Raw genomic sequence first — 12160 nt, 5'->3', positions numbered from 1 at the left:
GATTTGCCCTGGATGAATAGATCAGTTTTCAAATATAGATTATATTGGCTTCCTAAACCCTTAAAAAAATACTAAACTAGTAAAATTAACTAAAATTCAAGGTTAACCACACTCCTGTAATTATTCTCAGCTATGGAGGGTACTTTGACCATGTAGTAAACTAAACTAAACACAGGGTTAACCACACTCGTGTAATTATTCTCAGCTATGGAGGGTACTTTGACCATGTAGTAAACTTAACTAAAACACAGAGTTAACCAAACTCCTGTGATTATTCTCAGCTATGGAGGGTACTTTGACCATGTAGTAAACTTAACTAAAACACAGAGTTAACCAAACTCCTGTGATTATTCTCAGCTATGGAGGGTACTTTGACCATGGATAATCCAGCCCACCATCCAAACACACCAAGGATAGGTTCAAACGATTTGATGGACTTGAGATCAAGCATGGAGCTAAATAGAGAGTTCATTCAACAGTCGAAGTCAAAGGTATCCGACTCAAGAAATGAAATTCAGGGACTGGCCTTAAATATCAGGTAAGCTTTGCTTTGACTGCTATAGAGTTATTTAAGAAGGGTTTTTTACCATGGTGGGGGCATCTTGGGCGTTTTTGTTTAAGTTGATTTCTTATACTGTCCATTGTTAACGTGTCATAACCATTGTTTAAATTCACAATCTTCAGTAAACGTGAAATAATCTGTCACAGCTGAAGGGTGGTTTGATGTATCACTCGAAAGAGTAACAGCTCACGTGTTGGTTGACAGATGCTGGGCAACCAATTTACTTTGTAAAGTTTGCTCCTTCTGTGTAAGATAATAAAACCTGGATTGCCCTTGCAAAAGTGGGAAGGGGGCGGGCTGAAAAATTCAGTTTATATGGCAGTGCAGGGCTCATATAATCCTGAGGTCATTGGTCCAAAATCCCATTCTGTCCAAGAGTCTTTGTTACCCATTTTTTAGTTTGACTATTATTTCCCAGTCAATGTTTAGTTGTTATAATTTACCTGAAAAATTAAAATGAAAAAAAGAAGGAAAAAAAGGAAAAAAAACTTGTCAAATAGTCAGTACCTTTGTTGTGACAATGAAATAGCATGTTAATAGTCAATATGCTAGCAAGAGATGACAGTAAGGTAGATATTATGGTCGCTTCTGGCATATTCCGTTGCTCACCGTTCATTTTCACTTTCTTTGGGGGGGGGGGAAGGGGGTGGAGGGTTCATTCCTCGTTGACACCAGTTGTCAAAATGTTATTGTTTATTTTTAGGGGTATGAATAAATCATCTCCATCACTTAACATTGTATATTTATTTATTTATTTTTAATCTATCTGATCTTATTATTGAATGTCATGTCGTTCTACTTGCAGCTGAAACAACAGTGTATTTTAAAATATGTCCTGTAATATCTACATTCCCCCCCCCCCCACTACATTTGCTATCTACTGTGCTGGTTGATACTGTAACAGCAGAAAAATTCCGATTATCATCAATAACCCAGCATGCATTTAGATAACCATTTCCCTGCTTGAAATTGCCATCAAATATCATTTCCAGAAATGCTTCTTATCTACAAGTGACACCAACTTAGTAATCTATTATTTATGTCTTCATTTTCATTTTTTTATTCGGTCTATTTTTCTTTCAAATCTAGACTTAAAGAGGGATTGATCAGAGAGTTGGTAAAGACAGGGAAAGAATCGGAAGCCATGAACAGAAAATACTCGGAGAAAATATCACTACTGGAACAGGTAAAGAGCTCTTTAGTTCTAATTTGAGAGAGAGGGAAAAGATGGCCGAGGTTAAATTGAAGCAGGTTATTTCCTTTGAGTTTGAAAGACTAGAACAAAAAGCAAAAAAAAAACAACAGAAAAGTGGTAAAATTGACGGGTGGGAAAGAAGACTAAATACAAACATTTAATAGATAACTAAAACTACTTGCAGTTAGAAGACGAGAAGAGACATAATCAGGCTTAGAGATATGAAAGGGTAATAAGGTTCAGACCTTTTCCCCACGGTGGTGTTTGGAAAAAAAGGATAAAGTTCTCTTTCTATTTGGGTTAAAACTTGCTGAAGGTTTGTTCTTGAAGGTTCTGAGCCTTGAAGTCATTCTCAAGTGTTGAGAAATTGGACAATTACCAAGTTCTGCTCTATGGAAACTGCTTATCCACTAAAGAGCCTGTGTAAAAGAATGTGTGAAAGTAAGTGGGCCTGACATTTCGATCCTAGCAGGATCTTCTTCAGAGGCTGAATGACAAGTAACTGCAAGGGACAAATACACACACAGAATACAGACAGGTTAATGAGCATGGTGAACACAAAAAGGGAAATATGTAAGAGGATTAGAAGACAAGGGATGGAGAGAAGAAAACAGGGGGCAGAGGAGAGGTAGGAGATAAACAGTGGAGGGACAAAGAGGGGATTAAGGGAAGAGAGGGTAGGGAATAAACTAGAGAAGGATAAGACAGAAAAGTGTGGAGAAAAAAACAAAGCAAACAAGGTTTGAACATAGCGACCATTATTTGAACTTCTAGCATATTTTCAGGTACTGATGAGGTGTAGTGGTACAGTGTGGTCTGGTGAAATACAACAGGCTCCAATGCATGTCCCTTCATGGGTATACCTCATAGTACCTCATGGTGCATCTTTGGGTTAAAACTTGCTGAAGGTATATTTTTGAAGCTTAGTTGTAAGTGTAGTGGTAGAGTATGGTTTGGTGAAATACAGCAGGCTCCAATGGATGTCCCTTCATGTTTAAACCTCATAATACCTCATCGTTCATCTTTGGGTTAAAACTTGCTGAAGGTATATTTTTGAAGCTTCTGACCATTAAGATCATTCTCAAGTGTTGAGACGTTGGACCGTTACCAAAATCTTCTCCATGGCAAGTGTAATGTGGGTGACAGAAAATGCTGTTGTATTTGAAAATGCCGACCATTTTTAGACCTAGCTTATTTAAGGTACTGATGAAGTGTAGTGGTACAGTGTGGTTTGGTAAAATACAACAGGCTCCAATGGTCAAAACCTAGTAGTACCTAATGGGGCCTCATGTAACATGCAAGCTACTGGGGCTTGTTAAATCGACAATAGAGGCTTCAGGAGTGTTTAATAGTTATTTTTTCTGCTTTGAAACTTAATGTCTCGCAACATATTTAAAATAAAGTAAAATAAAATGATATTTTCTGTCTTTCGGATAGGATGTACAAATGGCTCGTTTAAACGTATCCGAAGCACAGAGGGCGCTCCATCAGTTGGAGTCGAAGGAACAGCAGGGTGCACAGGACAAAAAGAAACTCGCTTCAGATTACAGAAAGAAGATAAGCATTGCTAAAAGCAGAGTCAAAGAACTGGAGCGAAAGCAGCAGGTAAAATGCAAGGCACCTGTTTTATTGAAAGGGATTAATTTAGAAAATACTTGAACTTCATTATTATACTGATTAATAGTGATGTTTGGAATTTTGTTTCATTTAATCTTGAAGATACTTGAAGTTTTCATTATGATTTCTTTTTGGTTACTTCATTTCATTGACTTAGTTTTGTAGACACGTTGATCCCTAATTTTTGACGGGGTACTTTCATTATACAACAGTGGCATGCACAAGATTTCAAAGGTGGTGGAGGGGGGGGGGGGGGGACGGGTGATATACTCTTAATTTCTCCGAGTGAGTTAGATAGGGGGCAGGATCCTCTATGGAATGGTCAGAGTAATATAAAGGGTCTAATTAAGGAGGGTGTGAGGCACATGTGTTGTTGAAGGAAGCTTTTGTGTGAACATGATATTGTGTACTAATATTCTGTGCTTATTGCAGGAGATGACAAAAGTTGTGAAGATTCAGACAATGTCAGAGAAGAGAGTCAGTGACTTGGAGGCAGAGGTTGGTAGGATGAAGCAACACATGGAGATATCCCAGGCAAGACTAAAAACAGAGACAGAAAGGAAGTCAAAAGTGGAGGTAAGATATGGCAGGGGAAGGGCAGATAGGGGCTGATATATCCCAGGCAAGGGTGAAAGTAGAGAGGGAAAAGAAGTTAAAACTGGAGGTAAGATATGGTAATAATTGAGAGAAGGGCAGATAGGGGCTGATACATCACTCCCAGGCAAGGGTGATAGCAGAGAGGGAAAGAAAGTCAAAAGTGGAGGTAAGATATGACATTAATTGAGTTGAGGGGAAGGGCAGATAGGGGCTGATATATCCCAGGCAAGACTAAAAACAGAGACAGGTAGGAAGTTAAAAGTGGAGGTGTGACATACAGATCAATTGAGAAGGGGGAGGGAAGGGCAGAAAGGGGTTGATATTTTCCCAGGTAAGAGTGAAAGCAGAGACAGATACTGTAGGAGGATATCAAACCAGGAGGTGTTACATGAGCCAAGTCCATATTTACTGAGATTGGAGTTCGGGGAGGGGGGGGGGGGGTGTGGATGGAGTGTGGGCATATCTGGAGGTATAACATCAGTGCCATCCAGATTGATGGAATTGGGTGGGGGGCAGGTTGGGGGTTGGGAGTAGTGTGGGGAAAGCAAACTTGGCGGTATGACATCAGGTAAGTCCAGAAACATTTGCAGACAGGCAACTATGCAAGAATCTAATTACAGGCTCACTACTAAAAGTCTGCTAAAATTCAAAAGTCATTAAAGTAAACGCAATCGTTTGTTTCTTGCCAGTGATCAATGTAGATCTGTTCTTCTCTGTCTTATCGTTTAGCGTGAACTCCAGAAGGACCACCAGAAGATAAAAGAACTGGAGATTAGGAACGAGCAACAACAGAAGATTATTAAACGCAAAACTGAAGAGGTGGGTGTAATTATTATGTGTATCTGCAGTTCTCTGAGGAGGTGGGTTTAATTATTATGTGTAAACCAGATCTCTGAGGTGGGTGTAACTATTATGTGTAAACCAGAATCTCTGAGGATGTGGGTGTCATTATTATGTGTAAACCAGAGGTGGGTGTAATTATTATGTGAAGGCATAATCTCAGAGGAGGTGTGTGTAATTATTATGTGTATCTGCAGAATCTCTGAGGTGGGTGTAACTATTATGTGTAAAAACAGATACTCTGAAGGTGGGTGTCTTTATTATGTGTATCTGCAGAATCTCTGAGGAGGTGGGTGTCATTATTATGTGTAAACCAGATCTCTGAGGTGGGTGTAACTATTATGTGTAAAAACAGAATCTCTGAGGAGGTGGGTGTAATTATTATGTGAAAGCATTATCTCTGAGGAGGAGGGGGGAATTATAATGTGAAAGCAGAATCTCTGAGGTGGGTGTAAATATTATGTTTAAACCAGGATCTCTGAGGTGGGTGTAACTATTATGTGTAAACCATAATCTCTGAGGAGGTGTGTGTAATTATTATGTGAAAGAAGGAGGAGGGTGTAATTATTATATGAAAGCATAATCTCTGAGGATGTGTGTGTAATTATTATGTGTAAACCAGAATCTCGTAGAAGGTGAGTGAATGATCAATTTAATTATTCTTGTCGAGACATTTAATTTTGTCACACAGATAAATTGTTAAAATGAAATTGAATACTCTGTGTCAGCTTTCGGTGAGTTTGTCATGACTAGTCTGCTTTGTAAACAGGTCGCATTGGCAAAGAGAAAGTTGCGCCGGGGGTCGGCGGGCGCCACCACTGGGAAGGAACTCAGCCACGCCGAGGAGCAGAAACGATGGTTGGATTCTGAGGTGGAGAAAGTGTTAGAGCGAAAACAGCAGATGGACGACCTTGAAATGGTAATAGCTTTTAATTGAGTAATATTCTGACTCCATTCCACCCAATAATGCAACTGAGTAATGTTCTTATGCCATTCCTGGAGTTTTAGCTCAGTGGTTAAAGCCGGGTGCCTTTCAATCATAAGGTCCCCCGGTTGGAGTCACTCCCAGATAAATGTATGTCGTCCAGTTACAGAGTTGTTGACTATTAACAATTCATAATCATGGATGTTAAATATGAATGTAAGAGACTGACTTTGGTCAGCTTGCGGCTTTGATAAGCCAATGAGGCTTCTTCGCGAGTTCCTGCTTGCAGGAGGATCTAAAATACATACATACATACATACATTCCACTCAATCGATTTGGTTTGTGCTTTAATTTCAGGAGCTCGCCAGGAGAGAGACGGTTCTTGCCAAGAAAGAAGCTTTAGTCCGAGAGAAAGGAGAACTAGAGATAAAGAAACTTAGATCTAGTCAGCATCTCAACAAGGTTAGTCCACTCGACCAAAGATATCATCCCCCCAAGGGGTCATGATATACTAACGTGTACCCTCCAGTCAATACAGCATTACATTTGATTGTGTACACCCTTACCTGAAAACACCACAAAGCATACACAACCCTGCTCATGAATTCAACCAGTCTACCATATCTCCAGGGTTCTACATATTATGTGAGGTTTGTCTTAGGCAAAGAGTACTGCTAAAGATTTTAATATCAAATCCAAAAATGAACCCACCTAATTATATTCATTGGCTGTTTTTGTGTAGTCACCAACCTGTGTCTGTCATAGCTATGTTTGTAAGATTTTAAAAGTGTCGTTATTTCATTTGATAGGTTATTGTTATGTAAAGGACTAGTGTGGGGAAGACAATCAGCCTATATATGTGTAAATTGCTTACAGTTTCTTGCAAGAATCCATTCTATTCCTGAACCATTCATACGATGTCATATCTACGTTTATCCTTGTTCACATTTTGTCATCCCAAAATCTATGTAAAGTGTTTTTTTTTTTACCCTTTCCCCAGGATTTGTCCAGCGTTAATTCTAGGCTAGCTGTCGTGGAGAAACAGCTAGATGACAAGAAAAGCATTCTTAGAGCTAGTAGGGATCAAGAAATGTCAAAGGTCAAAGGAGAAATGGAGGCACTGCATGGGGAGAGGTGAGACCAGTCCTGGAAGCTTTAGATAGTAGTATATTATATCTCATGACATATCTTAAAGCAGCATTTTGCGTTTGGTTGTCTTTTTTTTTGACATGTCCATCGAGTTTTTTACATATATCAATCACAAAACAGCAAACTAAGATATTAGCCAAGTTTTTACCTGCCAACAACATTAATTAGCGAGTAATTAAGGATATTTTCAGATAATGAGAAAAGTGTCCATGACAAATTCCACATTAAAAATTAATCACATACAGTTCCCCAAACCCACTAGTTTGAATTCAACCAATCAGAGATGCAGGTTTAGTAATGAGCTGTTGCTAAAAATAGATTCAAGACTTTGCATTGGTACAACCAGGGAGTTGTTATGGAACTCCCTGGTACAACTGCCATATAGACTGTACACAAATCATGCATGGTGTATTACGTATTGTTCAATGACGCTGGTAGTGTTTAAATATTCATATTATGGGCCAGGTGTATTGGGATCCCAACAGAAGTTGAAACAAAGTTGAAAGTTGCAAATTTTTTGACTTTTATGCCACCATTTAAAGTAAGATTTAAATAGATAAGCTAGTTATGTATGTCGTTATGGCATAGTGGAGTCGGTGAGGTTGAGAAAAATCATAGAAAAGGACGCAAAATGCTGCTTTAACCACGACCACCATTGTCGAAGGCATTGGTTGTATTAAGAGCATCAAACAGACATTAAAGTTGTTGAAATCGATGTTGTCATGCCGTGGGTTATGTTAATGCTGTATCCATTATCACTGTTTATTCCCAGCATTGTTTGCTGTTTGTATCGGTTAAAACACCTTTCACCAGTATTCTGAAACAAATTCACGTCTCGTGTTTATCTGAGTCAGACTGACAGATGTTTGTTTGCGCCTTTGTAGTAATTATGCGAAGGGAACCTCAACAAAAAACAATAAAAATGAAAATGTTGTTGTTAGCAAAGTTTAGCTACCGTTAATATTCACTAGCCTACTTTGCAAAACTTTGCATATAAGATTCAGGGCAACTGGTCAGCCGAGGGATCAGCATGTCCTATTTTGAGACATGGAGGAATATTTCATAGCAATCTTACAAACTCTCAACACGCTCTTTATTGAAATCTAGTGTAGTGGAATGTGTCTGCTATTTAATGTTACTATGGAAACAGAATGAGCTGATAATCAATTCAACTTCAGTTTCCAATGTCACGTACAAGATCTTTCGGTGACCATAGCTTTCTGAATGCTGCATCACTTTTATGGAACTCCCTCCCGGTTGAACTTAGGTCTGTGGATTCTATTATTCAGTTCAGGCGCTGTCTTAAAACTTTTCTTTTCTCTCAACTCTGTTAGTTTTTGTACCTTCAGCACCCGTAAAGGGCATTGAACATCTTTTGTTGGAGTCTGCGCTTTATAAGACTAGTTATTATTATTATTATTATTTCTTCTATTATTATTTTCATCATTATTATTATTATTATTTCTATAATTATTTTCATCCTTATGATTATTATTGTTATTATGATGATTTAATATTTCTGCCTTCCATTTGTTGTTGCAGAGAGAGACTCATTAAACAGAGGACCATACTGGATGATAAACTACAGCAAGGAAACTTGCTCTCACCTCGAGAAGAAAGAAGGTATGTATGACAATGAGAACTCTTTCTCCTTTAAACTGGACGTATACTTGACCTTCCTGTGCTTATAAGAGGACCGAGTGCCTTCCCTCAGTCAGATAAGCAGCTCTTTCAAACGTTGAGGACGAGATTTTCAAGTAAACTTTCTTCAGAAATAAGATTGGTATAATTCATGATAAAATATGGAGCTGTTGAAACTATTTATGGGTTCAACAACTACTAGCTTCCTGACAAGAGAAATCAACTTTTTCCAAATTGTTGTAACTTCCTATTTTACTTTTGTTTACCAAGTGATGGTATGAAGTTGTCTGAAGGGTGTAGCTTTTTCCATTTCACTTTTTTAATTGTTAAATTAATTTAAATTGGTAAATATATAGGTGTGTGTTAGGTAGAGTGGGGGGGGATATATGGGCCTGTGTTAGGAAGAGTGGGGGAATGTATAGGTGTGTGTCCCTGAGAGTGGGAAATACATAGATCTGTGTTAGGTAGAGTGGGGGAATACATAGGCATGTGTTTGGTAGACTGGGAAATACAAAGGTGTGTGTTTGGCAGAGGGGGGGGGGAATACCAAGGCGTGTGTTCGGCAGAGTGATGTGTTGGGCAGAGTGGGGGAATCAGGCGTGTGTTAGGCAGAGTGTGGGGAATCATAGGCATGTGTTGGGCAGAGTGGGAAATACATAGGCTGTGTTAGGCAGAGTGGGGAATATATAGGTGTCTGTTGGGCAAAGTGGGGGATACACAGGCGTGTCTTGGGCAAAGTGGGGGTTACAAAGGCTTGTCTTAGGCAGAGTGGGAAACAGGCGAATGTTGGCAGAGTGGGGGAATACATAGGCGTGTCTTGGGCAGAGTGGGGGAATACATAGGCGTGTCTTGGGCAGAGTGGGGGAATACATAGGCGTGTCTTGGGCAGAGTGGGGGAATACATAGGCGTGTCTTGGGCAGAGTGGGGGAATACATAGGCGTGTCTTGGGCAGAGTGGGGGAATACATAGGCGTGTCTTGGGCAGAGTGGGGGAATACATAGGCGTGTCTTGGGCAGAGTGGGGGAATACATAGGCGTGTCTTGGGCAGAGTGGGGGAATACATAGTGGCAAGGTTGGGGGTAGAGTGTGGGAAATGTAAATAAGGTTATAAAGTTTTCACCTTGTCTTTCTGAAACTTTATTTCAGGTTAATCGGTCTTGATGAAGGAATCGAAGCCCTGGAAGCTGCGATTGAGTTTAAGAATGATCTCATCGCTAGCAGGCAGAGAGATTTGAGAACCAACGCTCTCACCCAGGTGAATCTCAGTGTGTCTACATTATTGACTAGATTGCATTGGTTAAGGTGTGTCTATTTTGCATAAGTAAAGGTGGAAAGAATTTAAAACCAGAATGTATCCATTTCTTTCTTAAGTGAAGGATTGTGATGATTACTCCATTCCAATTGGAACTTAAATTTACCTTAGTGCTAAACAACAAGTAAGTCAATGTATAGCTGCATTTTGAGTTGCACTTGCCGTGCTAATTCTGTTGGAATCCTAAAGGAAAGAGAAATGGTTAAAAATATTTTAAAACCTTTAATAGTCAAAAACATTTGCATCGGGAGTGATCAAATTTGCAAGGTTCAAGTGGCAAGCAAAAATGAGGTCATTACATTATACATTTTGCATGACACCACATTTTCTGCTTGTAAGTGACAAATTATGATATTGATTTTGGTAAATTACTTTGACCATTATATCCTCTGGATGGAATGTGGGACGGGGGAGGGGTTGGGTAATTGAGGGGTGTTACATGTGCATACCGTAAAAAGTTACAAACAAAATTCAAAATAAAGCTTAAAGTATGTATTCTATGGTTTCCCCCAAACAGAGTGAAGTAAATCTGATGGGACGGCTACATTCCCTGTCCAATGAAGACAGCAGAGGTTTACTGGCTAAATACTTTGAGAAAGTGATCTCTTTGAAAGAACAGGAAAGAAAGAAAGAACTTGACCTAAATGAAAAGCAGGTAAGGTGTCCAAATGGTGCTGAAATGGTGCTTACCTGCAGGAGCGGTGCCTTGCACTGCTCGAACAGGTCTTACACTCTGAACATGCAGTGTGTGTCCTATGACATATCTGGGGCACGTTGCTCCATGAGGTGAAGGACTTGTCTAAACTGCAGTGTGTGTCATATGAACACATTTGGAGGTCACTGCCCCATTTGTAACATTGTCTCTCAGTAATATCTGCCAGTATGGTGTTCCAGTGGTGTAAGGTGTCAAATGAAAAGCTGTAACATAACGCTCAGTTATTTTTAATGGTGTTCCTTGGGTGTCAGTTCTATGATGACCAATGCTAGCATTATTGTCAGCTATACAAGCATTTTGTTGCAGTATGGTGTTCCAGTGGTGTAAGGTGTAAAAGAAAAGCTGTAACATAACGCTCAGTTAGTTTTAGTGGTGTTCCTTGGGTGTCAGTTCTATGATGACCAATGCTAGCATGATTGTCAGTTATATGTGCATTTTTGGTGTTTGTTTGGTGTCGAGCTGTAAGAGAAAGAAAAGATCCATACAGTGATGCCTGCTCATTACATGCCATGGTGTTCCTTTGGTGTCAGTTGCATAGAGCAAATGGTAGCGTATTCTTTATTTTATGTGGACCATCTTTTTTATGGTGTTCCTGTGGTGTCTGGTTCATCGCCAGAGTGTTACTAACACCTTCAATGACGTCTGTCTTTCCACATCTTGAATAGATGCAAGAGGGAGTAGTGTTATGTGTGTTTTGGTGTGATGACTGTGTAATGTGGTGTTGTTTTTCTTCTTGGTGTCAACAGATAAAACTGGAGGAGCAGGAGCGGGTGATCAGTGAATTGAGCAACGCTCTCCAGAAGTCCAAAGGAGAGGCGGAGCGAAGACTGATGGAGAGGCAGATGGAGAATGAGAAGAAGATGCAGGCCATCTTGAAGCAAGCCCGGGAGATGGGAGAAGATGAAGTCAAGACCGGGAGTGATGACAAAAGGTAAGTGCACTACCAACATGTAATACTATGTGTTACTTAGTGCATTGTAATAGTATGTGGTACTCAATGGCTTGTAATAGTATCTGGTACATAGTGGGTTGTAATAGTATTTGGTACCCAATGGATTGTAATACTATGTGGTTCTTAGTGGGTTGTAATTCTGTGTGTTACTTAGTGGGTTGTAATACTATGTCTTACTTAGTATTTGGTACCCCATGGATTGTAATAGTATGTTACTAAGTGGGTTGTAATAGTATGTCTTACCCAATGGAGTGTAATACTATATGGTACCCAATGGCTTTTAATACTATATGGTACTCAATGGATTGTCATACTGTGTGGTACTTGCTTCCCTTGGCAGACACCTTGAACAGAAATTCCAACAACTTGAAAAAGATCTCTACTACTACAAGAAAACCAGTCGAGAACTCAAGAAGAAGTTACGAGAAATAGTGTCAAATGCGGCCAGCAATTCGTCCATCGCAGACGAAAATGGAAGAGGTAAATCTGTTACTCCTTTGGGGTTGGCCTCTTTGCTTCTTTTGGCAAGCGGGTTGTGTATAAGTTGTGTTTATGATAGTACAGCTCTGTGAATAACAAATTGTGATATTTTTTCCATGTGGAGGGGGGGGTTCCATATTGATTCAAATCATCTTTGTGTATCATTTTTACAT

At 39.6% G+C, this 12160-nt stretch overlaps 1 protein-coding gene across 4 annotated transcripts in view; it reads left to right on the top strand.

Annotated features, from left to right (window-relative positions):
• LOC139982601 (kinesin-like protein KIF27) overlaps window positions 1–12160 on the top strand; it is a 105605-nt gene that overhangs the window by 90150 nt on the left and 3295 nt on the right. For all 4 annotated transcript variants that reach the window (XM_071995533.1, XM_071995535.1, XM_071995532.1 and 1 more), the window contains 13 exons: window positions 358–538; window positions 1652–1748; window positions 3195–3362; window positions 3807–3950; window positions 4701–4790; window positions 5581–5730; window positions 6095–6199; window positions 6738–6871; window positions 8429–8509; window positions 9675–9783; window positions 10358–10495; window positions 11302–11486; window positions 11848–11987. In XM_071995533.1, coding sequence (XP_071851634.1) covers window positions 358–538; window positions 1652–1748; window positions 3195–3362; window positions 3807–3950; window positions 4701–4790; window positions 5581–5730; window positions 6095–6199; window positions 6738–6871; window positions 8429–8509; window positions 9675–9783; window positions 10358–10495; window positions 11302–11486; window positions 11848–11987 — 1722 coding nt within the window. The remainder of the gene's footprint in view (window positions 1–357; window positions 539–1651; window positions 1749–3194; window positions 3363–3806; window positions 3951–4700; window positions 4791–5580; window positions 5731–6094; window positions 6200–6737; window positions 6872–8428; window positions 8510–9674; window positions 9784–10357; window positions 10496–11301; window positions 11487–11847; window positions 11988–12160) is intronic.

The sequence above is a fragment of the Apostichopus japonicus genome, chromosome 16 (assembly GCF_037975245.1).
Source record: "Apostichopus japonicus isolate 1M-3 chromosome 16, ASM3797524v1, whole genome shotgun sequence".
Taxonomy (NCBI): Eukaryota; Metazoa; Echinodermata; class Holothuroidea; order Aspidochirotida; family Stichopodidae; genus Apostichopus; species Apostichopus japonicus.
The sequence above is the reverse complement of the archived record's forward strand: the minus strand, read 5'-3'. Positions and strand labels throughout refer to the sequence as shown.